This window comes from Saccoglossus kowalevskii, chromosome 3 (assembly GCF_978046115.1).
Source record: "Saccoglossus kowalevskii chromosome 3, keSacKowa6.1, whole genome shotgun sequence".
NCBI classification, from domain to species: Eukaryota; Metazoa; Hemichordata; class Enteropneusta; family Harrimaniidae; genus Saccoglossus; species Saccoglossus kowalevskii.
The window spans coordinates 9899241-9926790 of NC_140643.1; the positions used below are offsets into that span (position 1 = coordinate 9899241).

The 27550-nt window shown below is 33.0% G+C and overlaps 1 protein-coding gene across 1 annotated transcript; it reads left to right on the forward strand.

The window, feature by feature from the left end:
- Positions 1-26894, forward strand: LOC102801364 (slowpoke-binding protein-like). Its single transcript, XM_085496743.1, has 14 exons — positions 1-539; positions 2929-2999; positions 4504-4604; positions 5557-5637; positions 5759-5910; positions 11609-11719; positions 13030-13125; positions 14127-14212; positions 16916-17022; positions 17918-18018; positions 22428-22481; positions 22629-22694; positions 23094-23158; positions 23252-26894. The coding sequence occupies exons 1-14, from the start codon at positions 501-503 to the stop codon at positions 23511-23513; spliced, it is 1392 nt and encodes a 463-aa protein (XP_085352869.1). The 5' UTR covers positions 1-500; the 3' UTR covers positions 23514-26894.
- Positions 26895-27550: the final 656 nt, after the last annotated feature.

Consider the following 27550-nt stretch of genomic DNA (forward strand, 5'->3'; position numbering starts at 1 on the left):
GAATGATCCTGACTGACCGGGTCGTTGTTTGACAATGGTGATTTCGACTGATTAAAATCACGTCTGATGTGCTGATCCATTCGAAAACATGATTTTGACATCTACGGCGACTTAAAGAATCAGGGAACCATATTTTACAATGGCACGCATCTCAGGGTTGAGTTTGAACTAAAGTTTCTAGAAAGTCACGTCGTAATTTACGGAATACTTATTAGTAAGTTACATTAGTTTCAGCAGTGATGACAATTTGTTTGACTGAGTATGTTATCTACTTCTCTATTTTGATCAACTGTGTTTACAACGAATGTAATTTACGTTAACGTTATGTATGATGCCATAATCAGGTATTCGTCATATAAACTATTCATAGTCATCCCATTGTCATATGACCAACGAAAGGTCCAGTGTTGACAATCTTATGTGTTCCTTGTAATTAATATCGTACAAGACATTGTGGTAATTTTCCTGTACGACTCACTCAACTTCAAGTTTACACAACAATGGGTGAAGTCTGGAGCTTCCTTACAAATCATATTTATGTAAGTTTCATATTTATTTATCACAAATATATAACCATAGTTTGATGAAATACGAAATAATGTATAGGTCAATATTCAGTTTTAATGGAAAGAGTTCTTTAAGGCCCCCTCACCCTAACCTAAACCCTCACCCCTAACATAAACCCTCACCCCTAACATAAACCCTCACCCCTAACATAAACCCTCACCCCTAACCTAAACCCTCACCCCTAACATAAACCCTCACCCTAACACTCGTCCCCAATGTAATTCAATACGCCCCTCCAAATAGCTACAAGTGACTCGAAGAGAGGTGACAATTGAAATGAGGGAGGGACACTGGAAGGGCAGGGTCAGGATCAGAGTTATGGGTGAGGACTAGCATTTCCGGGGCCTAAGGAACTCTTACTATTTTAATGACCTAAAGTAGAAATATTGACTGAGGCACAGCAAAGTTCAATAATTCCTCTGAGGGTCATTAAAACTGAATATTTACTGATAGTGAGGTAACTATATGTTTTATTATACCGAATAAATTAATAAAACATATGAATTAAATGTCAAAGTCTGTGCAAACAATTATTATTTGTTAACAACTACACTTGCGGGAAAACAAAATTGATATGATTCGATTTTCTTTATTGACTTAAATAATGACTTCAAAAGTCATTAATGAGTTGTATTGACTTCCATGTGATCACATTCTGACCATTAACGTGACCGTCTTGCACACGAGTTATAATGAAGGACATTGCAAATGGATAGATTCGCTTTCATCAGATAGCATATTACCATACGTTTGGTGTCAGACCTATAGTAATATACACATAGCTGGACCTTTCATCATTTTCCAGAAGTGCACCAATAAATTTGATGTGTTTTGAATCAAAGGGAAATGTTGCATTATTTTTTTCTAAAACTACATGTGCAAATGTGAATATTTTTGGCCTAATAACAAGATATTAAGTATATTTTTGTTATAACCGTCTCCGTAATCAAAATGATCATTTGAGGCCATGCATGTACAGGTGTTGTAAGATGAAATGACATCCTCAGACGATAACTTCATGAAAAAATTAAGATAAAATATACCCAAATCTATAAACCAATTCTGACAGAAGATTCTGTCTACAGTGGTGCTACCAAAGTTTACAAACACTTACCAGAATCAGTTATACCATGGAAGGTACTAACGGAAGGAGCCACGACGCTATTGTTTTAGCTTTGCCCCATGATCGTTTGTCAATGTTTATTCACAAACATTGTTCTTGTTAGCTTTTAGCACCTTTGTACAATGGGTTACGCTAATCTCGAGCATTCGGTAATATTCGGAGCATGTTCGGAAGTGATAGTCGAACCTTGCATGTACAATATTGAAAAATAAATTTTAGTTTGAGTGCTGTTGTTTCCGGAAATCTTGGCGAACTCTTATGGAAAATTGTCACATATAACATTGATTAAAGAAGAACTGATGAAATATCGTGAATTTTGTATTTGTAATGGTAATGAGAGTTAATCAATGATTGCTTGTGACGATTGCAGTATTCAATGGTACCATTGTCAGTGCGTGGGTTTGGCGCCCGAAACTATCGAAATTTTTGACCACCGGACATCGGCGAACACCAACAGAAAAGATAGTATCGAAAGAAGAGCATGTCTAGACACTTTCTCTGTAATAATATTTTTTAGGAGTCCTTAGGAATTGTTGTTGTATGCACTCGGAATCCTGTTATAGTTACAGTTGCTAATATTTAAAACATGTGAAATTTGTGAAGTCAAACGTTCATCTGTTGAATTTCTAGTTGTGAAATACGTATTTTGACTTTTCACACCTAAACAAACTCAGTGCGCACGTGTGATAACCGTAGTTTCATAATGCGCATATATTTTATGGTCACATTAAAAATCGGCGAGGTTATATCATACTCCACTAACTCGTTACTTGTGTAAACAATCGCAAACTATCATCGACATCAAAGATGAGCTAGACAATGTCACTATCAGGATTAATTTGGGTTGAAACAAAAGGAAATAAACCAGTTAAGAGGCTTAAGTGGCCACTTGATAGGCGTCGTGGCCCCTTCCGTTAGTACCTTCCATGGTTATACGTACATCACTAACTACAAAGTATCATGATATGTAGATATGATAAATAAATCTCTGGTATTCCTCACTCGTGTTGCGTTGTCATGAACTCCCTGTACCTTCTACAAGTGGCTCATGGGATACTACTACTTTATGGCAGTCACTTGACTGCGATGATGTCATGCTTGTTGGCAATATCATGGGATTTTATATAATATCACATGCACAACAAATATTTTAATTGCTACCAATGACTTTCTGATGTCATGTAATGTGTGCATGTATGTCAACTTTTATTATTCACTTACACATGTTTGTTTTACAGTTACCAATACTTGGTGGTGTACTGCTCTTGGCTGTAGTTTGTCTTCTCGTTGTCTGGCTGGTTTGTAAATGGTAAGACCAATAGTAGTTCTAATATAAATTGTGTAGTTGATAAAAGGGATATTTATCCATTAATTTATTTGTTTATTTAATTATTTAGTGATATATTTATTTGTTACACTTAAAATGAAATGATTTGCTTTTTCATCATAAATAATGATTGAACAATGAAATCAATCTAAGGCTTGTGATTGATAATTTCCAATTGAATTATTTCCATAATTTCTAACAGAAATATATGAACTGTGAATTTAAACTGACAAATTTTAGAAATATTTTCTGCAATGTTAACATTCAAATTCAGTGAATTTCTGTATTACATGTATGTATGCATAGGAGACCATTGTGTATGCTTCACATTTTGTTGTTCTCCTTTTTCCATTGCAATATTTTATACATATATGTGATTAACCTTTTCATCACTAGATTTTCTTGCTCAAATTTGTCTGCACTTTTTTTTTATATTCTTCAATATTTGTGGAAATGAACCCTAATTTTAGAGCCAACAGACAAAATCAATCCATTTTCAGTTTTTACTCAAAAAATTTGGCTATTTTTGTCCCTATTTTCTGAATGAAACTAGACTATAAACGGGACTAATTTGTGATGAAAAGAGGGAACTGGAGATGAAAAGGATAAGCTAATACACAAGATATTCTTCTTGGAAAATATTGAGATGTCTGCACTTAATCTCTGATACCAGTGAACTGCTTACATATCTCAATTTTAATTAGCATATTGCTGGATGTTTATGTATATGTGGCTATCGTTATGTGTTTATCTAATGATAACAGTTTTGAAATAGATATAGTGGAGTAAAAATGTCTAGTTTATAATATTATACATCTAACACAAAAATCAATAGAATTTACTGTTCAAAAATACTGAAAAAAAATGTATCTGATTTGATTAAAAAAACATATCTGCACTTCAACATTCAAGTTTTCCCTTATATGAGGTAAACTACATCACCAACATTGAACGCGTTTTAGTATTTGCATCAACTTCTGCCATCGTTGTCCACTATGATCATCATACTTCTTTCATATATACTCTGCAGTATTCTTATAATGACCTCATTGCTGATGACAACAAAATGGCCTGTAACTGAATTTCACTTCACCATATCAGACATATAAAGTGTACACAGAAAGGGTTTTAGTTTATGTGTATATTTATTATATCAAAAGTGATATTATATCTACTGTATTTATCTGAAAGACGGCCCTGGGCATGTTTTGGATAATTGCTCATATTTTCAAAGATCACCTGAACCGAAATATCATTCAGGGTGATGTTTATACACCTTTTATATCAACATTGTTTGTACAATCAAATGTTTCACATCTATGTCTGCTTCAAAGATTGTTTCTGTATTTTCAAATAAACTCAAGTTTAGGTCAACAATTCTGAAAAAAAAATCTGTGCAGACTTATTTTAAATGGTATACTAGTATATGAAACTATATAAATCTTGTTGACTACAGCAACATAACATTATTCTTGTTCCTATGCAGGCGTAACTCGCGCAATTATGACTATTCTGCGTTGGAGCACGAGATGGGGTTGTCAGAAAGACTTCGAATTGAGAGAGAGCAGCAGTATGAAGCCAAACGGGGTGAGTTACTATGGAAACTGACACATACAGTATTTTATCTATAATATCATATAATATGTAATGTTGGGATTTGTCAATGAATTACCATTATGGAGAAGATCTCTTGCATAAAATGATTATCTCCAATAGTATTTATCAGATCTTGGGACTTTATTGTTAATTCAGATAAACTGATATTTTAATAATTAACAGATTATGAAAAAAATTAATGTACTAAATGCAGTTATAGCAATCAATGTATTCAAATGTCTTACCAAGTTATAATTTAAACTGGCTTTGGTTTGTCAAAATAACTAATCCGTTGAACATCATAGCCTTCATTCACAAAATAAGTCTGCATAGATGTTTTTTCAATTATTTTTCAAAATTGTTGACCTTTGGCCCCTCTACCTCATTGTTGTATGTATTACTTTAAATGTTTTATTTGTCATTATCACACATTGTGTAGATTTCTATAAATTTCTGTTCCTTTTGTCACATTTTGGCTATTATCCTTACTGCAATCATTTTTTGACGTGACACTAGTAACAAGTTAAGAAAACAACACAGACAATGTAAACCAATTAATGCTGGTACAAGTATAGTTATTGTACATTCAGCTTATATATTCAGAGATATATAACAATGCAGAGCTAAAAGCTTGTTTATAAATTTCCATTTTCACGTTATTTCACCAAATTATTACCTAAATAACAACTGATGTGATAATGATGTGATGGTAACAAGAAAACTGTAATTACTGTAAAATGACTAATTTTCACTGGTTTTAAATTCACGGTTTTATCTACATACTATTACATATTTTACATACTCACTAGGTTTTAATTTTATAATAGCACATTTTCCAGTCGGCGAAATAAACAAAATTAAAACCCAGTGAATAATTAACCCTTTTACAGTACATTGAAATGAGCAAAATGTACTGATTAAATCTATTTGACTTGATTTCCAGAGAGTGCCTTGTTGAATTGTCAGTTTTATTTACGATCCATGGCTGGTCAGTATACAATGGTGGAACAGTTACCTAATATAGGTGAGAATGTATACTTGATAGTCACTATTATTTAACCACAATGCAATTCACATGCCATTAAAAGAAATCTGATCAACATTGGTACTGAATCTTCAGAATTGTCTGATTTCTATATTTGTAGGAACTCGCGTCAACAAGGATTGGTTTCTTGTTCAAGACAAACGAAGCAAAAGTACTAAACTGTTGACCATGAGCATTAGAAGTTCAGGGTGTCCAATTAAGCTGACTAAAACCAATCGTAAAACATTGAAAGAAATGTTACAACTTATACATGTAAGTAGGAATTGCTGAAGAATTTGTCAGATACATGTAATGAATGTCAGATACATGTAATGAATATCAGATACATGTAATGAATGTCGGATACATGTAATGAATGTTGGATAAATGTATTAAATGTCAGATACATGTAATGAATGTCAGATACATGTAATGAATGTCAGATACATGTAATGAATGTCGGATACATGTAATGAATGTTGGATAAATGTAATGAATGTCAGATACATGTAATGAATGTTGGATACATAAAATGAATGTTGGATACATGTGATGAATGTCAGATACATGTAATGAATGTCAGATACATGTAATGAATGTCGGATACATGTAATGAATATCAGATACATGTAATGAATGTTGGATACATGTGATGAATGTCAGATACATGTAATGAATGTCAGATACATGTAATGAATGTCGGATAAATGTAATGAATGTCTGATAAATGTAATGAATGTCTGATAAATGTAATGAATGTCGGATACATGTAATGAATGTCGGATACATGTAATGAATGTCGGATACATGTAATGAATGTCGGATAATGTAATAAATGTCAGATACATGTAATGAATGTTGGGTACATGTAATGAATGTCAGATACATGTAATGAATGTTGAATACATGTAATGAATATTGGATACATGTAATGAATGTCGGATACATGTAATGAATGTCTTTGCATTCAAGTGAGTAATTAATGAAATATTTTAGTCAGATTTTATCTTGTAATGTCCATGTTTAAACCCATGTATATTTTGATTGTTTCCTGTTGATATTTGGTATTTATTTAAAATTGATAATATCAAAATGTTTGTGATTCTGGTCATCACCTGCATCAGTAAAACTATGTGCATCACAGCTTATATTGTCTCTTGTCATACGATGTCAACTTTTCATAAATGGTACTTGGGGGGTGATCTCATCTGATTTTTTTATTTCGTGAAAAATATCATGTTTTTTTTTTTACTTGAAAATAACCAGCCCAATTGCTTTGATACTTGATAAATAGGTACTTTATGGACTTCCATTAGATTATTCATTTCAATAAAATCTTTTAGGTTCTCTATTTATCATTTCATCATATTCTCTATTATCTGTATGGATATGTGAATATCTATGTCAAATTTTGTATCGAGTGAGGTCCAAAGTCAGTTTTGACTGAACGCGTTCATTCAAAGAATTCACTTCACATGGCATCAATTTCCAGCATCTTCACCTAATTTAGTGAATATTTGTCATTAAGGATAGATAGTATTGATATTTTCTTGAAAATCACCTACTGATTAGAAAACAAAACAAAAGTAATTTATTTACTACCAACCCATATAATTGTTGCTGCTAAAACAGGAGTTAACCTTGATTGAAGTTTAAAATCATAAAAGTGCCGATTTCTCGGTGTTCGGTTTCTGGCAATTACCGTTGACCTAATTTTAAATGGCGTTTCAGTGAGTAGCGCTACGATGTTGCTGTTTAGCTTTTTGTACTCTCCAATATGTTGGCTTCATATTCGTATTTACATTTTTGCGAAATTCTATTGCGTTTTTTCACAAACTTCGCGCAAACTATTGATATACACAAACTTTAACACCAAAAACGTGCTAGAAATTTGTTATTTTCAGAAAGGAAAAACAAACTTAATGTACAAAATAGAAATACAGATTTAAACTTCATGACTTTTGCTTCAAAACAGTGTAAAGTTTTTGATCGCATGAATGACTGTAGAGATGACAATTAAAATTGTATTCATGTTAGTTAATAATCAGCCCCGCCAATTTTCAGAATCATGTGACGTCAAAACAAACACAATGTTCACAAAATATTAATAATAGAAAAGTACAAGTCAAGGGCTTTCCAAACATATATAGATTGTATAGGTTTCTTGTAACATTTATTCTGATAATAGGTGTTTTTTCATGCCAAAAAACTATCCCGCTACCTTAATGTACATACATAATTGTTAAGTATGTTTTTTGACTCTCGTGTGCGAAGCACAAAAGGGAGTCTTTGCAGTTACCCTGTCTGTATGTCTGTATGTCTGTATGTATGTATGTATGTCACTTTTTTTGTTCCACCGTTATCTCAAGAACCACTAATCAAATTTTGGTGAAACTTGGTACATAGATGCTCTGGGATAATGCGCAGAGTTGATTAGGTTTTGGTAAAAATCTATGAATATTAATTACCTAATTTGCATGATAATTAGCTGATTTTTAGCTGTTCCATGACTGTTCCACTGATATATGAAGAACCACTCATTGGATTTTGATGAAACTTGGCACCTGGATGCTCTGATCTAATGCACAGATTTCATTAGTTTTGGGTAAAAATCTGTTTATATTAATTACCTAATTTGCATAATGATTAATCAATTTTCGGCTTTTCCACTGATATCTCAAGTACGAATCATAACATTTCAATAAAACTTGGTACATAGATGTCATATGAGACTGCACAGACTTGATAGTTTTTAGGGTAATATCAGTACATATTAATTACCTAATTTGCATAATTAATTAATTTTCAGCTTTTGGTATTTCAAGTAGTAATGATCATGTTTCAATGAAACTTGGTACATAGTTACTTGAGGACTGTGCAGAGACCTAATTAGTTTTTGGAGAAATATTTGTGCATATTAATCACCTTATTAGCATAATTAGTTAATTTTCAGCCCTTCACCTGATATCTCAAGGACTAATCATCACATTTCAATGAGACTTGCGACATAGATCTTCTAGGACTATGCAGAGACCTGATTAATTTTAGGATAAATTATTGTGCATATTAACTACGGTACTAATTTGCTTAATTAGTTAATTTGTCCTGAGAACCACTCATTGAATTTTAATGAAACTTTTAAAGAGTACTCATCACATTTCAATGAACCTACATGTGTAGGACTGTACACCATATTAGTTTTGGTAAATATTTATGCTTCTTAATCACCTAATTAACATAATTAATTAATACTGATATCTCAAGTATTGATCATCACATTTGAATAAAACTTGGTACATAAATGCTCTAGGACAATAGACAGCCTGATTAATTTTGGGTTAAAATCTGTTCATATTAACTTTCTTAATTAGCACAATAATTAATAATTTTTTGGTTCTAATCACATTTCAATGAAACTTGGTACATAGATATTACATTACGCAGATCTTATTACTTTTACATTGCGCAGACCTTATTAGTTTTACACTTAAATGTGTTCATATTAGTTACCTTATTTGCATAATTAGTTTTCTGCATTTCCATCAATATCTCAAGTTCAAGTAATTTTGAATTAATGTGTCTCCAATACTCTCTCAGCACACGGGAGTTCTTCTCTAATTAGTCAATACCTGTCATTTACCACTATTTTTTTTGAAGTGAAAATTATTGCATTGACATGGTTTCAGACCATTTGTTAGGTATTAGACTCACTTAGTGCATGGCTGTGATACCAATTTCTATGTGTTAGGTCATTGAGCTGCATTAAGGGTTAATCAGAGTTTGCTATGTCGCGACAGTGTATTGAAGTGGAGGTACAAAGGTTTTTATGTGAGAACAAACAACCATATATTTACATATATTTCTGTTCCACTGATATCTAATAAACCAATTATCAGATATCAATAATACTTGGTACATAGATGGTCTGGGATAAAGCACAAACCTGATTAGATTTAATGACTTTGTTTGGTACATAGCATAGATTCTCTGATTAATACTAGGCTACAATCTGTGGATAATAATTATCTAATTTGCATCATGGGAGAAAAGTTAGAGCCCAAGTATGCACTGTATGCTGAATTATATTAATATAATTTGCTCTCAAAACTTGTGTTTTAAATTGAAATTTAATTCTAGGGACAAATAGTCAACAATAATAATAATAATAATAATATCTCAAAAAATGTTTATGAGATTTAAATTAAACTTGTTACATAGGTACTCTGGGATAAATCACATATAGCAAACCTATAGGTCTATATCCATACAAATTGAATTTATTCCTTTGCTTTAATATTAATATAAACTGGGGTGATATTGCAGAGGTATATTAGTCACCAGGCTTTGTGTTTTAAATACTAAATTGAAATTTTCAAATAATGTTAAATGTACTGATTGACAGTGGTCAGAGTGGACGTTGTTCATATTCAGTCGTCGGTTGCCCCAATCGACAGTGACTATGATAAAAAATTTCACAACCCAAACTGCAGATGTGTGATTAATTTCAACTTTCCCATTCCAAAGATTTTATTAAACCTATACCAGTATAGTTAATATTATTACAATTATTAGTTGATTGTGATTGTATTTACTGTTATCTATTTTGGGATACTCTGACCTGTAGTGTGGAAATATAAATATATAAATGACCATAGAGGGCACACTTCCACTGCTTGAAACCCTTACAACACCTATTTGCCACAAACCTTCATGTCTTTTTCGCATTCTTAATTAATTTTTCCAGCTCTCTAACAGTTGGCAAAGTAGATTTTTAATATCGATATTGTAAAAACATAATCCATTGAACTGTTTCACTTGTTTATATGAATATAATTTGAACATGATTGTTATTGTTCACTGGTATGTTTATAATAAATATCTGAATTGACTATTGTCATTATACTTGTATGGTACATTGTCGGAATTCTAGCCGTTTTGTTGAAATTTGAAATTCATAATAAATTTTAATTCAAAGAAATACATGCATTATGTATATCTGCCCACTTAACATTAAATTGTTATTTTTACATTTATGATAATGGGCAAGTACATTGCATACATATAAGCATTTACGTTGATATTACAACTTACAAGGATTATTTAACATAAATTATTACTTACAAAAATACCGTGTAAGTAACGCAGTTTGGAATAATCAACAAACTTGATATCATTAAAAAAAGTACTGGGTAACCAATTTTCATAATAATTAGCCAATTTAAGCTTTTACATTTATATCTCGAGAACCACCAAACAAATTTCAATAAAAACTTGTGAATGTGCTCATGATTCCCCATAGATAATATTGATTTAGGAATGAAGTGCATAATATGTACAAAAATATTTTCAGCTTTTCCACTAATATACAATCACGTTTTCTGTTATTATTATTGACTTTCATAATGTGATCACATTACTTTCATAGTATGCAAACCACAGAGATAAACCAGTCAACAGGTTTCTTGTTTAATAGTTTAATATTTGTTTATATCTTCAATAGTTGCCTCTACTGCCCTCAGCACATGGGAGTTCTTTCTAATATTTCATAAACATTTCCTTGTGGATACACTGACTCAAACATTATTTGTTTGTTTTTTAACTTAGATATATTATATCCTGCAATAAAGATTTAATGAATAATAACTAACCAGTGTATAATCTTGGCGAAGTTTGATTTGTGTAGAAAGCAGTGATGGCCAAAACTCTCTGAGAGGTGACAAATCTGTATTTCAACAGTGACTGGGGTCAATATTTGTATTATTATACCAAATAAAACATAGTGTTAGGGGATATAGTGGTTACAGTGTCTGTATATATGTTATGTATAGCAGTTGTGATGGAAACAAGAAGTGAAGTGTATGCTGATTTACATATTTGCATATATAAGAGATTGTAGAAAACCATTACCAGTACCTCTATGCTCATCAAATATATATTCAACATTGTCATCTTGTTCTTTATATTTTCATAGCATCCCTATCTTCTTCCCATGGATGATGTAGATTTTGTTGCTGAACAAGATCTTATTGTGGTAGTTCAACATTATAACCATAATGGTTCTCTAAAAGATATTATTTACAAGGTTAGTGATATTTGTTAATTTGTAAATTGATTGTTAGGCCTCAGAAGGGATTAATTCTAGTGAAATTGTTTTTCTAAAATTTTTTTTAGCTCCGCTGTCATCGCAGATGACCCAGTGGGGCTGTTGGTATAGGGGTCTCTCCGCCGTCGTCTGTCCCGCGTCCCTTGTCCCGCATGAAGTTTTCCTCTAAATGACTCCTTCTTCAAAAGTACTTCATATTTGTACCAAAGGTACTTGGGGTGGTCCTCTGTCCGATTTATTAAATTCGTGTCGTAATATGGAAATTTTAATTTTTAGTGAATATTTTTGTCATTTTGGGTAAAAAAAAATTATTTTCGACAACTAGTCCAATGCTTTGATATTTGCAGCAATGGTACTTGGGGTGTTCCTCTGTCAGATTTGTTAAATTTGTGTCAAAATATGTAAATTTGGATTTTTAGTGAATATTTTTGTCATTTTTGATATTTTCGACAACTAGTCCGAAACCGTCAACCACGATGCCACTTTACTGATTCTTGTTCTATGATAATGAAGACAGCGGAGCTATTTCGACCGTTAGGTCGCTTTTTTTTTTTAGGCTAATTGTTTTGAGATTTGTCACTCATTTTCTCATAAATTCTGCTGCATATATTACACACATTTTTCATGATGATTTAGAATAATCTGTTGGAACAGTTCTGCTGTATAAAAATATCAATTCCACAGCGATACGAGATAGGTACATTTTGTGCGCAATACATAGTTATAATGCGGAACCATAATTGTGATGTTTTGCATTTTAAAGAATAATATTTAACCCAAACTTTGGGTAATATTCGGAAATGATATTACAGCGGGTACCAAACAAAAGTTGTAAGGGTTACTTGCAACTTTTTTTTCCCTGGGAAAGCTTCTATCAAAGTTCCAATAACTCCTCCACTTTTCCAGATGGTTGAAGCGACTGCAAATAAAATTAGTATAGATAATTTACAACTTCATTTGTATAGTCACAACAAAATTAATTATCTACCTATCAAATTTTATCAAATTGATTACAGATACAAAAGTCACTCACTATATTACAATGTTCATAGGGAGTTTGCTAATTTTCCAGACAAATCTTGTTTGCATCTATTGTAACAAAATAATAATAACATGATGCATGTTTTAACTGTTATTAATTCCATATGGTCTCATATGTTAATGTCTTACAATTATATGTTAACTTGCATAGAAAAAATGAATTACTAAAAATCAAGTTGTAGCAAATATGTTTTGAATTATTATTTGTTTTATTCTGAACTACTACTGGTACTACTTCTGTTATGCAGTCTAAACCTTATCAAGATGTTGAAAACAAATATTCCACTGTTGGTTATGGACTCTCATTGTATCAGATACAGCTGTATGGCAAACAAGTTCTTGAGGTAAGTGTACGTAATGATATGTCAGACCTAGTTATGAAACTAAAATACAGAGTACTTTTAATTATTTGTCCCTGTTTGAGGAATTACTAGTATGTTTTGACCCTTGTGTGTGTATGCATGTATGTGTCTGTATCTGTATCTGTATTTATGACATGTCTGGACCAATTGAATTCAAACTTAATACAATACATCATGTATCTTGAGAGACATATTAAAGCACATGTATTAGTTTTGCATCATTCCAATACTAGATCACAGTCATTTATGAACTTGTATAACAAACAACTAACATTGTGAAACCTTAATGCCTGTCATTTTTTTTCTGATCAAATTCAAAATGGCTGCCTGGTGGCCATTTTGCATTAACAATTCACTTCCAGAGCTGTATCTCAGACGTTAATTTTCTGACCAATCATATAAAACCTTAGATATACATTGTACATCATGTTGCACATATACACCTATATTCATTTGGCAATCTAGTTCAGGTTGACCAAAACAAAGTCATTTGAATGTAATCAAAATTAAGCATTTCAGCCATTTTAAAACCAGATCTTGGTCTTTTATGGACAAACTTTGTTCAAATTTGGTGCATTATGGGACATTATGGGACCATGATCATATTGTTTTTCAGATCAAATTCAAAAATGCTACCTGGAACTGTTGGCATTTGTAGTGTAATGTTTTTAATCACCATAATTTTGCACAATTTTGTGTATTTTCAATAATTTCTGGCTACATGTTTTGTTCAAAATCTTTGAAAAATTATAAATATACATTATGCAAGTTGGCTTATTGCACAAACAAATTCTTCTTACTAACTTTTATTTTATTTTTTTGTATTGATTAATATTTGTATTGTTATATACTGAAAGAAATGTGTATTTCTAAAGATGCAATAAACATTATTATTTATTGTAAACAAATAAGGAAATCAAGAGTTTATAGTCATGTAGATGAATTACTGTGTGTTTGACTGATTGTACATATTTACATTATAGGCACTGATATATCTAGATGACCATGGAATTAACATCCAAGGGCATGTGCAGTCTGGAAATATTATAATTGAAAATGACACATGCAGGTAATATTTCAATTCTACTGGTATACATATGTTGTTCAATACTGGTACAATAAATGTAAAACATTAACCCTGTTTGAAATCACAACCCTTGGTAATCAATTATTCAAACAAATCTTGCTGACTTAACCTTTTAATTTGATCTTTAGGGATTGGTCAGTTACATCGGCCTGGGGGGGGGGGTCGGTGGATCAGTAGGGGGGTTACCCTGTTTTTGATTGTGCGAATACGGGGATCACCCTGTTTTTGATATCATGAATAGGGGTCACCATGTTTTCCAGAATTCACATGCGTGCTCATGCATATATTTTTTAAAATTTTATTTCAGAACAAACGATAAAAAAGTTAATTGTACTAATGTGTTCTTAATAATAACTATTACCTATATTACCTATAAATTTGTTGATGCAAAAAATGTTATAGGCTAAATATTTTGAGGTTAAAGTTGCCAAAAAACTAACAGATTATGCAATGCGGCTAGAACCCCAATTATACAGTTAAGTTGTAAACACATCCCAAGTCCATGTGCTGCTGATATCAGATTATTTTATTTAAAGTCTGAAGTCACCATTGTATAAGATATTTACTGGATTTATCCAATTATAACAGCAGACGGAAAGACAACACAGCAATTAGTACAAAAAGCAGTGACAGCAGTGATCACAAAATTTCCTTTGTTTTCATAAGCACAGACTGTGCTTCGGGTGTAAAGCTTTCCTGGTCTATAAGATATGAAAGATATATTAAATCCAAATTAGTTTTCAAACCGCCTAGATTCAAATCCTCTTTTCCTATCTTATAAGGGCGTTTATCAAGTGAGTACTCCACAGCTTTGTTTTTATTTACTATCTTTAGCAGCATAGATTTCCCTCCTTCCTCAGGCTTTTTCTGTAGTCATTTTTTGTCTTTATGCTTCCCCTTCCCTCCTAAGGTCTATTAAATGCAAATGCTAAAAATTATGTCAAAATTATGGCAAACCATGATATTTTCAATGCACATTCAATCATATAATACATTTTGTAATCATGCCAGAGCCAGAACTGTTAATGTTTCTTTGTTTTTTAGGAGGGATAGCATGTTTTAAAATATAATGCTGGGGGGGGGGGGGGGTACCCACTTTTTTGATTTGGGGGGGGGGTCAACTGAGATTTACAGCTGGCAAAATGGAATCTGCCGACCCCCCCCCTAGGATGAAGTAACTGACCAATCCCTTAATCTAACCTGTGTCCATGACTTAACTAATGAGGAATCATAAGATATTAGAAGTCCCAGTTACAAGTCTGTTATTGCTATGTGCACAAGTTATTTCAAACTTAACAAGCAGTCTGATCACAGATGGTCAAGTGATAATCTATTCTGAAAATATGCATGTTTCCTGTTTAATTTGCTCATTCTATTCTATTCTATTCTATTCTATTCTATTCCTATATATTCCATTCTATTCAAAATCTATTCGAAATTCTATTCTATTCGAAATATAACTAAATTTATGGTGCTATTTTTGGATTTTACAATGTATGTTGCCTTCTTGTTTTGTTTCATCTTAACAGTGTGTTCTAATAGTTTCAAGCTTGGTACACATATTTAGCTTTTAGAGGTGCATGACTGATAATTGTTGGATTGAAACTTGTGTACATGAATAATATTTTATGCATATTAATTAGCTAATTTACATACTAATTAACTGTTATGTTTTGTTTCATTCTAGTATATGCATAAAGATAAATAAGTAAATAGTTTATGCAGTTTAATTATCAAATTTGCATAGAAATTACATGTAACTGTAACTGCTCTTGTTGGAAATAATGAATTAGATTTCATTGGCTATTTATTTGCATATTTAGCAATTCCTTGACACACAGAAGCTTATTTACACCATGTCTGGTTATGTATTTTGTGATAATTCCCTTATTAATTATAAACCAACCTGGCTTAATTTTTCATTGCCAACATATCTTTTTTTTTTAAATTATCTTGTGAAAAATGCTAATAGTTGACCTTTGCGTTCAATAAGTTAAACATTGTAGTTTGATGTTTGATTGTTGAACAATTCTCCATTTGGTACATTGTTCTGGTTGTTATCATCTTCAATTTCTTTGAATTTTAGAAAGTTACATTCACTAAGAGGTTACGGAATTATAGATTAATATATCAAAAACAAGATATTATAATTTATGATGAATTACTATCAACAAAATTGAAAGATACTACATAAAATTATAAAATCGTGTTCTTGGCTAAGGTCATCTGAAGGACAGAGACAAATGCATAATAGTTTAAATGAGTTTATAGTTTTATTATATGTCGGACTCTTCAGATGGTGCCGTCTGTTGCTTGTAAATAGTTTGCCATAAAAAATTAATCAAGGACACCAAATAATAAAGTTGATCTGTTGTTTGCACTGTTCGGGACGACGGACAATGTTCGACAGATCTTCTCATCAGTGTGCACAATTGACAATATAGTGCACAACTGCCAACTAATGTTCTTCAGTTGCTGTCACTCAGTTTAACAGATGGTCGGTTCATGTCTGAATCCCGGTATTGTCAGTTTCTAATTATTCAAAGTTGTTGGTAACCAGGCATGTTTTCAATTACTAATGCAGTGACATTCATAAAAAGTATGTTTACTAAAGCATGTATGTGTCATGAGTTATGGCTTGCCAAGGTCATAATACATGTCTGGTTTCCTGTTTTGTTTATTCAGATTATGTGGTTATGAAAATATATTACTTGGCTTCACAGCTAGGTCACATCATGCTATTCGGCGGCGACTGAGAGACGGCAAGGATGGAGGAGACCGACTTGCCTTCGGTAAGTAACAATTTACTTTTAAAATTATATTGTACATTCATATTTCAACTGTGATGTTAATTTACTGTAACAGTACTGGCTGTGTTGCTTGCCTATAGAATATCTACCAGTCATGACATTTATTTTATTTATTTTATTCATTTTTCCCAACACCAATTTTTCTTAGCAACACTGAATTAGCAAATTGCAACAGTAAGGTTTCAAATATTATAAATAAGGAAATAATTTAAAATAAATTAAGCGACAAAAGTAATCTTAGAATATTACAGAATGATTTTTAAATACAAAAACTTATATTTAATTTATTTAAAATCAGTTGTCGTGGGTGAGTGGTCATTGCTACCTTGCACTAAAAAATACTTTGTATAATTCAGCAACTGAATTCTTAAATTTATGTTCATTAGTGCCTTGGATTGTTCTGTGTTTTGATGTTCATTAGTGCCTTGGATTGTTCTGTGTTTTGATGTTCATTAGTGCCTTGGATTGTTCTGTGTTTTGATGTTTCTTCAAATTGAAGACATCTTTATTGATTGCTGCAAGTACATAATACTATAAAATAGAATTATTACGTAGTTGTCTATTTATTTTATTCTCATGTACACATGATTTGATCTTTATTAATTGAGATTGTGTTTTTAGGTATTAATAGTTTTTCTCTGATTGTTTCTATCAATTGTCAGATGTGAATTATTTCCTAAAGCCATTAAAGTTCAGAGTTTTGGACATTTTGTTTAATGACTGCCTTGGGTCCATCTCTAACCACCCACAAATATAAGGGTTTTTGATAAAAATATGATTGAGTCATAGACATAATGTCTATGAAATCCTAAGTAGTGTCTCAAGTGGTATTGACCCTGACCTTGAATGACTTTTCAGACTGTTCCATTATTTCTAGGTATGTTACTATATGAGATGTGTGCAGGGTGTGAGCTAGATACTGCTGATCCAACTGAGAGGCATTTATTGAAGTGTCAACACTGCCCTGATATTATCCAGGTTTGTGTCCATAAATTCTTACATCATTGTTCTTCCCATTTGCCCAGGTATGCTGGGTGATTTGCATAAAGCTACCCTGATATTATCCAGGTTTGTGTCCATAAATTCTTACATCATTGTTCTTCCCATTTGCCCAGGCATGCTGGGTGATTTGTATAAAACTACCCTGATATTATCCAGGTTTGTGTCCATAAATTCTTACATCATTGTTCTTCCCATTTGCCCAGGCATGCTGGTTGATTTGTATAAAACTACCCTGATATTATCCAGGTTTGTGTCCATAAATTCTTACATCATTGTTCTTCCCATTTGCCCAGGCATGCTGGGTGATTTGCATAAAACTACCCTGATATTATCCAGGTTTGTGTCCATAAATTCTTACATCATTGTTCTTCCCATTTGCCCAGGTATGCTGGGTGATTTGTATAAAACTACCCTGATATTATCCAGGTTTGTGTCCATAAATTCTTACATCATTGTTCTTCCCATTTGCCCAGGTATGCTGGGTGATTTGTATAAAACTACCCTGATATTATCCAGGTTTGTGTCCATAAATTCTTACATCATTGTTCTTCCCATTTGCCCAGGCATGCTGGGTGATTTGTATAAAACTACCCTGATATTATCCAGATTTGTGTCCATAAATTCTTACATCATTGTTCTTCCCATTTGCCCAGGCATGCTGGGTGATTTGTATAAAACTACCCTGATATTATCCAGGTTTGTGTCCATAAATTCTTACATCATTGTTCTTCCCATTTGCCCAGGCATGCTGGGTGATTTGCATAAAACTACCCTGATATTATCCAGGTTTGTGTTCATAAATTCTTACATCATTGTTCTTCCCATTTGCCCAGGCATGCTGGGTGATTTGTATAAAACTACCCTGATATTATCCAGGTTTGTGTCCATAAATTCTTACATCATTGTTCTTCCCATTTTCCCAGGTATGCTGGGTGATTTGCATAAAACTACCCTGATATTATCCAGGTTTGTGTCCATAAATTCTTACATCATTGTTCTTCCCATTTGCCCAGGTATGCTGGGTGATTTGCATAAAACTACCCTGATATTATCCAGGTTTGTGTCCATAAATTCTTACATCATTGTTCTTCCCATTTGCCCAGGTATGCTGGGTGATTTGCATAAAACTACCCTGATATTATCCAGGTTTGTGTTCCAAAATTCTTACATCATTGTTCTTCCCATTTGCCCAGGTATGCTGGGTGATTTGCATAAAACTACCCTGATATTATCCAGGTTTGTGTTCCAAAATTGTTACATCATTGTTCTTCCCATTTGCCCAGGTATGCTGGGTGATTTGCATAAAACTACCCTGATATTATCCAGGTTTGTGTCCATAAATTCTTACATCATTGTTCTTCCCATTTGCCCAGGTATGCTGGGTGATTTGCATAAAACTACCCTGATATTATCCAGGTTTGTGTCCATAAATTGTTGCTTCAGTGTATAAAAATATACAACTTGCATTAGCCTGGAATCCAGCCATTAGTGCATTCAAGAATGGTCTGGTGAATATGTAAATATGTAGATGGCACAGAATTCTGTGTCATCACTGATTAGCTATCTCCATGACATCAGTACATTACCATGTGAACTCACATGCGCAGACTGACTTGTATGTAAGGCCTGTCCACAGCCTTCCAGACTGATTCACTAGTCTGTTATTCATAGATTTTTCAAAATCTCATAATAGATAGCATATACCAGATTCTGCTGTAAATTGGCCCTTCCAAAAAATCGCCCTTATTCCGGGTTAAAAAATGATCATCAAATATTTTTTTAGACTTCTATTTTTATTGAAAAATCCACCTACGCCGACTTTCAACACTGGCAGTTGGACCACCCAAGATGAAAGAAATTATTGCAGAAGCTAATCTAAAATTTTATACAATTTTGCTTGCTGAATTAAAAAGTAGGCCGCCTAAAATGTCATTACAATGTCACCCAGTGTCATCTTTCTCCCCCAAAATATCGCATTAACGAACCTTGTACGACAAATACAATTATTTTTTTATTATTTTATTGGTAATATTCTAAAAGAAGTTTCAAATAAAACAAACACAACTGCACTGCTTAGTAGCAATTGATCATGGTAGTGCGATCTGGTCATGCTGCATATCACAACTCAGTAGTGGTTATAATAACGTACAAAAGATAAATTCATTGAATGCAAATGACATTCAATGTAGTTTCATTGTAAGCAAATGATTCTGGTCGCATATAAACGCTTGATGCTATAGGATATCTGTAAGGTCTTTTTTCTTGCATGAGTTGACCTGGGACAGTGTACTTTGACCTGATAGGTCAAATCACTTTCCAGTGGATGATGCCAATGTTTTCAATTTACCATAGCTAATTGAAATATGTTAATTTTATTGAAAGCAACATGGAAGAGATTTGATGATGTTGTAGTACGTTTATTGGCTTGGACTTTGATGAAAAATGGCATTATTTTTTAAATCAAAAGATTAGTTGTTTTCAAAAGATAAACTGAACATTTGAAGAATAATTTGTCATTGTTTACAGTGAAAACAGCTCATTGTCGAAATGAAGATCATCCATTCTCGCTAGTCTAATAAACATCATACTCTGGGATAGGCGTCAATGACTACGGTAAAATTCAAATTTGACTCTTTTTTTTAGGCGTCAGGAAAGATTGAAATGTCAGAAGCCAAATGAAGCCAAAATATTAATAACATACCTTAAAAAACTGACAAAAAATTGCCCTGGGCGATTTCTTGGTCCAATTTTATTTTTTTTAAAACCCAAACTGCCATTAAACGACCGAGGCTAGTACAATTATATATTCAGTTGCAGTAGTGAAAGTTTCCCCAGTATATTTCACTTTTTTGGGGGTTGTTTTTTAAAGTAATTTTACATATTACACCCTGAAAAACCTACTGTACCAAAATCTAAGCATGTCTGGAGTTCATCATTAGTATATCTCCACCAAATTGTGTTTCAATCCACCAAGTGGTTCGTAAGATATTGGAAAGGCGAGATTTGATGCGTACATCTAACCATGCATCCATATAAAAAAACATTGGTTTGACAAATGAATGGGTTAGCTTTATTTTCAAGTAACTAGAGCCAGAAACCAAATTCACAAGTTACAATTTTTGTGAGTTATCTGTGTATTTGTATTTGGCTGGGCAACATAAAATTCTGTTATGCATTAATGTTTTGAACAAGGGATGAACTACTTGCATGGTGTATAATGTTTTAAGTTCTTTGAGATGGTGTATATTAGATAAGAGTAGCTACTAATATATGGTGAATATGGCTGGCAATTGAATTTTATTGTTCTACAGCAGTCATTGTAAGCATCAAATCAAGAAGTATATGCTTCCAAAGAAATAACAATATCTTTACTGTGTCAAAGTTAATACACAATGTTCTTTTCTAGAGTTTCAATAAATTACTGGAGACAATACAGCTTTAATAATACTGCACAATGTTCACACCAGGGATAACTCACAACGTGGTTCAAACCGAGGATAACGCACCCATGGTTCAAACCAAGGATATCGCACCCCCTGGTTCAAACCGGGGATATCACACTCCCAGGTTCACACCAGGGATAACGCACTCCCTGGTTCACAACAGGGATAACTCACTCCCTGGTTCAAATCGAGGATAAGGCACCCCCTAGTTTAAACCGAGGATATCACACTCCCAGGTTCACACCAGGGATAACACACTCTCTGGTTCACACTGGGGATACCACACTTCCTGGTTCACAGCAGAGATAACGCACTCCCTGGTTCACACCAGGGATAACACACACCCTGGTTCACACCGGAGATAACACACTCCCTGGTTTCGCACCGGAGATAACGCACTCTCTGTTTCACACTGGAGATAACACAATCTCCAGTTCACACCAGAGATAACACAATCTCCGGTTCACACCGGAGATAATGCACTCCCTGGTTTTACACCGGAGATAACGCACTCTCTGTTTCACACCTTAGATAATGCACTTCCTGGTTTACACTGGAGATAACGCACTCTCTGGTTCACACCGGAAATAACGCACTCTCTGGTTCACAACGGAGATAACACACTCTCTGGTTCACAATGGAGATTATACACTCTCTGGTTCACACTGGAAATAACGCACTCTCTGGTTTCACAATGGAGATAATGCACTCTCTGGTTAACACCAGAGATATTGTACTCTGGTTCACACCAGAGATAACGCACTCTCTGGTTTCACAACAGAGATAATGCACTCTCTGGTTTCACAACAGAGATAATGCACTCTCTGGTTTCACAACAGAGATAACACACTCCCTGGTTCACACCAGTAATGTAGTAATGGTCAAACAGATGCACTTCATATTTCTTTGTATTCTTAACATTACACTTTTTTTTTAATTCAGATTTTAGAATTTATATTTTACAATGAAAAAGGAAAAATCCCAGCATTTTATAAGGTATTGATATTAATAATAATTTCTAAATTAGTGTGGACAATATTAAAATCTATTTTTTCTTAGACAACATTCTTTGAGGGTCAAAGGTCGTTTCTATTATTTCCAGCCTTATTGCAATATTTAAAATGATTGAACTTTGTTTTACAGATCCGAAATCACAGTTTTTTCAAAGATGTTAGACTACTTCAGCTGGAAAGGAACAGACCACCCCCCGTAAGTACAGAACATCTTCGACATACTGTAAAATACTTTTAAAATTTTGTCACTGAAATGACATTTGCATGTTCATCATCTTCGAAAATCAAATTTTATATGAAATTGACTTCTCTCCAATGCAGCCTACCTTACTATTCAAAATTTGATAAAAACCAATTCAGTGGATTTGTTTGATGAACACTTCTCAAGTTCTACTTAACTTCTAAATTTGTACATGTCATATGAGATTTTTAGTAGTTTCAAAGCAGGATGTTGCATATTGGGATTTAAGAGATTCCAGATAACATGCATAACTTGTGAATGCACTATACATGCATATGTTGAAGAAGCTCTAATGAGTTCAACATCTTGAAGAATGATATTCTTACAAACATGTGTTTTCTTATTGTCTTACAGATGCATTTCAGTTCAAACATGAAATCACTAATAAAACAAAGTCAAGGCAAAAAGAAAGGTGCTAAGTAAGTTGAAGATTATAACACTGTCTTGTGATTTACTTAATACTGAATGTGCATGCTATAAATGTTTCACTCACTAATATGGTTATATTGTAGGTTAAAGCCAAAAGATAGCAGACACCAAGCCTCTTCCAACCCAGAAGATATGGTTTCTACTCCACCAAAGTTAGCAGAATTTCTACATACATCTGGACCAGCTTATACTTCACCACCATCTGCTCCAGTGCCACTTCAACCAGATTCAGGACATATCCAGAAGAGGTCATCAGCACCAACAGAAAGAAGTGCCTTGTTGAGATCAATAGAGAAGGGAACTAAATTGAAAAAAACTTACACCAGATTTGATCCCAGAGTATGATCAGTATCCACTGATTTGAATTGAGGTGACCCATTTAAATTTAACCTTCAGAGTATGATCAGTATCCACTGATTTGATTTGAGGTGACCCATTTAAATTGAACCTTCAGAGTATGATCAGTATCCACTGATTTGATTTGAGGTGACCCATTTAAATTGAACCTTCAGAGTATGATCAGTATCCACTGATTTGAATTGAGGTGACCCATTTAAATTTAACCTTCGGAGTATGTTCAGTATCCACTGATTTGATTTGAGGTGACCCATTTAAATTGAACCTTTTCACCAACAGGCTTCTTGCCCCAATTTTTTGCACTTTTTTACTCAAAACATTTGGCTATTTTTGTCCCAATCTTTCGAAGGACAGACAATAAACAGAACTATTTTGTGAATTTGTGATGAAAAGAGAAAACTAATGGTGAAAAGGTTAATAGATCTGTCACTTAAAGGGGCATAATCTGCTTTTGCACCATTTGTTTACATTTTCAATACAAGCAATAATGAGCCAAAATTACCACTGTAGTATCAAATGAATGAACACCTGGTTTTATACCTTGTATAACATCAATCTGATTAAAATCTGATGTAGTGTACGGGCTGTAATTATTTTGGCTATAAACTTGTTTTAATTTTATTTTGTATTACTTTTGTTATTAATGCCCTTTTATTTTACTTTGATTTTGATTTTTTTTAATTCCGCCCTACCTACATCTGATCCGACGCCTATGTAAGTCCCGTTCAAATCTCGCGTAAGTAACAGCCAATCACAGTCCCCCTTTTATACAGGCTGTCGGTTGCTTACTTTTCAGTGTATACGGGCAATCTTTCTGTACATTTATATTTTACCCACTTGAATAAACCATTAATAGAAAATTGCTAGTATATTTTTATTTGCAAAAGAAATTCCACAGCATTTTACAATTTTTGTCATTTCATTGAATATTTTTTTCACTTCCAACAAATGTGTACACTTCCAGATACATCTTTGCCAGCCAAGGTTCGTTTCATTCAGTCATCGCTTCAATTTTACATCACTGAGCATAATTATCTAGAATGGAAGCAAAAAAAAGGTAAATTGTAATGATTAGAACACTGTAAACAGCTATAGTAAACAATGCAAACTGATTTTAAATTGTATAGCAGTCACCGGCCCACGGCATCGACGCAGAAAATTGGAGCAAAAAAATATTTCCTGATCAATTGCGATGTGTTCCAAATAAAAAATATTTTATTCCTGTCCAAATCAGCTCATTTACTTTAATAAAGTGTTATTGTATAATGTACAAAATGTTGATACAATTTGATGAATATTTACAGCTACGGCTTCAATATCGTAGACGATTTTGGCCTGATCGTCAACAAAACATCACCCGTCTCCAGGGCAGGCGACTGGAAAAAGACACTGGTGTTCGGTCGAACCGGTGGAAACAAAATCGTCACTCCCAGAATAACTATGCAAAATAACGATCTAAAGTCGAACCATTCGAGCCACAATATTAACATAAAAATGACTTTCGTTGCATTTGACAATGATAAACTTACCGAAAAGCCGTGTTTTTCTCGGTCGGTATAATCCGCCATTTTATTTAAGTGTGTTTGCCATCAGACTCTGCCCGGTGACGCCATCATGTGCGCTATAGAAGGTCTGTGATTCGTTGACTAAAATCGTCGATAGTGGGTCTCGTTGAAATCTCGTTACATAGGCATCGGTTCAGATGTAGGTAGGGCGGAATTAAAAAAAATCACAAAATCAAAGTAAAATAATAAAATAAAAGGGCATTAATAACAAAAGTAATAAAAAATAAAATTAAAATAAGTTTATAGCCAAAATAATTAAAGCCCGTACACTACATCAGATTTTAATCAGATTGGTATAACATTGAATATATTATTGGCATGCAAAAAGCAGGAACATTAATTCAATTTATTTTTATCTGTCTACTGATTTACTGATGGACCTTCTGGCTCTGTATTACAAAAATGAACAAATTTACAAAAGTTCAGCTCCATAGTTGTGTGTTTAATCTTATTCAAATATACCTGGTACTTAATATTTTATGTCAGACTTTCAGACTCATTGGATAATCAATGCTTCAAATTATTTAATATGTATTTTATCTGACAGTAGTATTTACATTTTTTATTACAAGAAAACTTGTACATAGTATACTATACAGTGGTATACTATATTTATCCGACAGTATTGCATGTAAGTCGAAATACGTTTCGTTTTGGTGTGATTTAAGAACTTGCTTATTTAAATCCAACATGGCATTTATGTAAGCATGTGTTCTAAATGAGCAAATATTGCTGTTAGCGTAATTTGACTAACAAAACATAATATGTAGTGACACAGTGTCTTTCTTTATGATTAGCTATTGACATGGACTACTATTTTCCACACTCATTATAGTCCAAAAAGAACGAAAGTGAAAACCCTAGCAATTGCATAGAAATGGTGACTGTTTCCATGGAAACAAATAATGTTATAGAGCAAATAATACAATATTTCAGTGGTCACTTTAATTGTTGAAAATCTGAATTAATTAGCCTCCTATTCAAAACCTGTGGCTTGCAATTGTCCAAAATCAAGTACTCCAACAATTCAGAGAATTCCTGGGTCATGTTCTAATACATCTAGACTGCATCCATTGTACTTTATGCCCTGGATTTAGCACAGTATTGTGTGGAGAGACAAGTAAAATTACAACAAAGACAGTCGTATCGTTTTCGGTATTGTTTAATTTCATTGGGGAAAAAAGTAGTATTAACGTTCTCACTTTGTTTTAGTATGTGGAATCTTTCAATCTGCAATTTTTTTCATTAGGTTAGGATACAGATATTTGCTTGTAATTCCAGACTTATTAAATAACTTTAATAAATCTGTAAACAGATTTACAGTTTGTATCAGTTTTATATGTATTTTGTTTGGTTTTTGAAGAGTGTAGGTGATGTTAGTAGCATCATTGCAGGATATCGAAACACAGTTTGTTTGCAGTGAAAATACATATAATGCAACTGTGAAGTCAGTATCTTGTGTATAATTTTCTCACCCAGTGTTTTTATGAATTTTTTTTTGCATAAACAAATTTTTATATAAAAAAAATATTTCTCTTCATGAATTTTAACCAAATTTGTTGGTTTTCATTTGAAAAATCTGGTTTGGGGGAAGGGGAGGGTTGGTTTGTGCTTTGCAGAATTATGAATATTTATCGAGTTTTCATCTTAATAGTAGTAGACATTTTGTAAGTAGACTTCTACTGATGTCAGTATTGGCAACAGGAGGCTGAAGTTTGAAATCCTATTGTTCATCAAAGTTGTGTAATTCAGCTGAATTTGTGTACCTAAGGAAAAACTTAGAATAAATGATATTTTGAAATCAGTGTTGTAGCTTTAATTGACCTTAAAGTGTCTGTAGTGTACTTGCAAGGCAACATTTTCCAGTAACTTAGTTTCAAATCCACATATTGCACTATACATGCAATGATTAAATTGATGTGATAAATGCTTTATAACTGCTACATGTATTTATATAGATGACTGTCCATCTCCCAAATCCCAGCAAATGAATTTCTTAATCAGTCCTAGTTGTGTATGGATCGTGGTATATTTATTTCTGTATTTTCAGTCACCACTGGACAGTCCAAAACATAAGGTTGTATTTTGGGTTCTGTTCATCTATCATTTCTCAGAATTACCTAAGCCAAATTTGTTTGAAGTTGGCGCAAAAATGATATACATGCCAATTTAATTTTCAATGTTCTTTGACCAACTTGACGTGTCTTAGGAAAACCTGGGTCGATTATATTCAAACTTGGTATGAACATCACACACTGTAAGTAGTGATGTACCCGAGCTTGTTTTGTGATGTAATGCTAAATGACCGACTGTAGGTCATGTTTTCTTTATTTTCATTTTAACCTTTTATTGAACAAGTTTTGGACAATATTTTTTTTTATTATTACTCAGTGAATTACTTTTCCCTATTTCATATGCAAATTAGCCATGATGCTGAGAGGTTTATAACTCCAAGCCTTG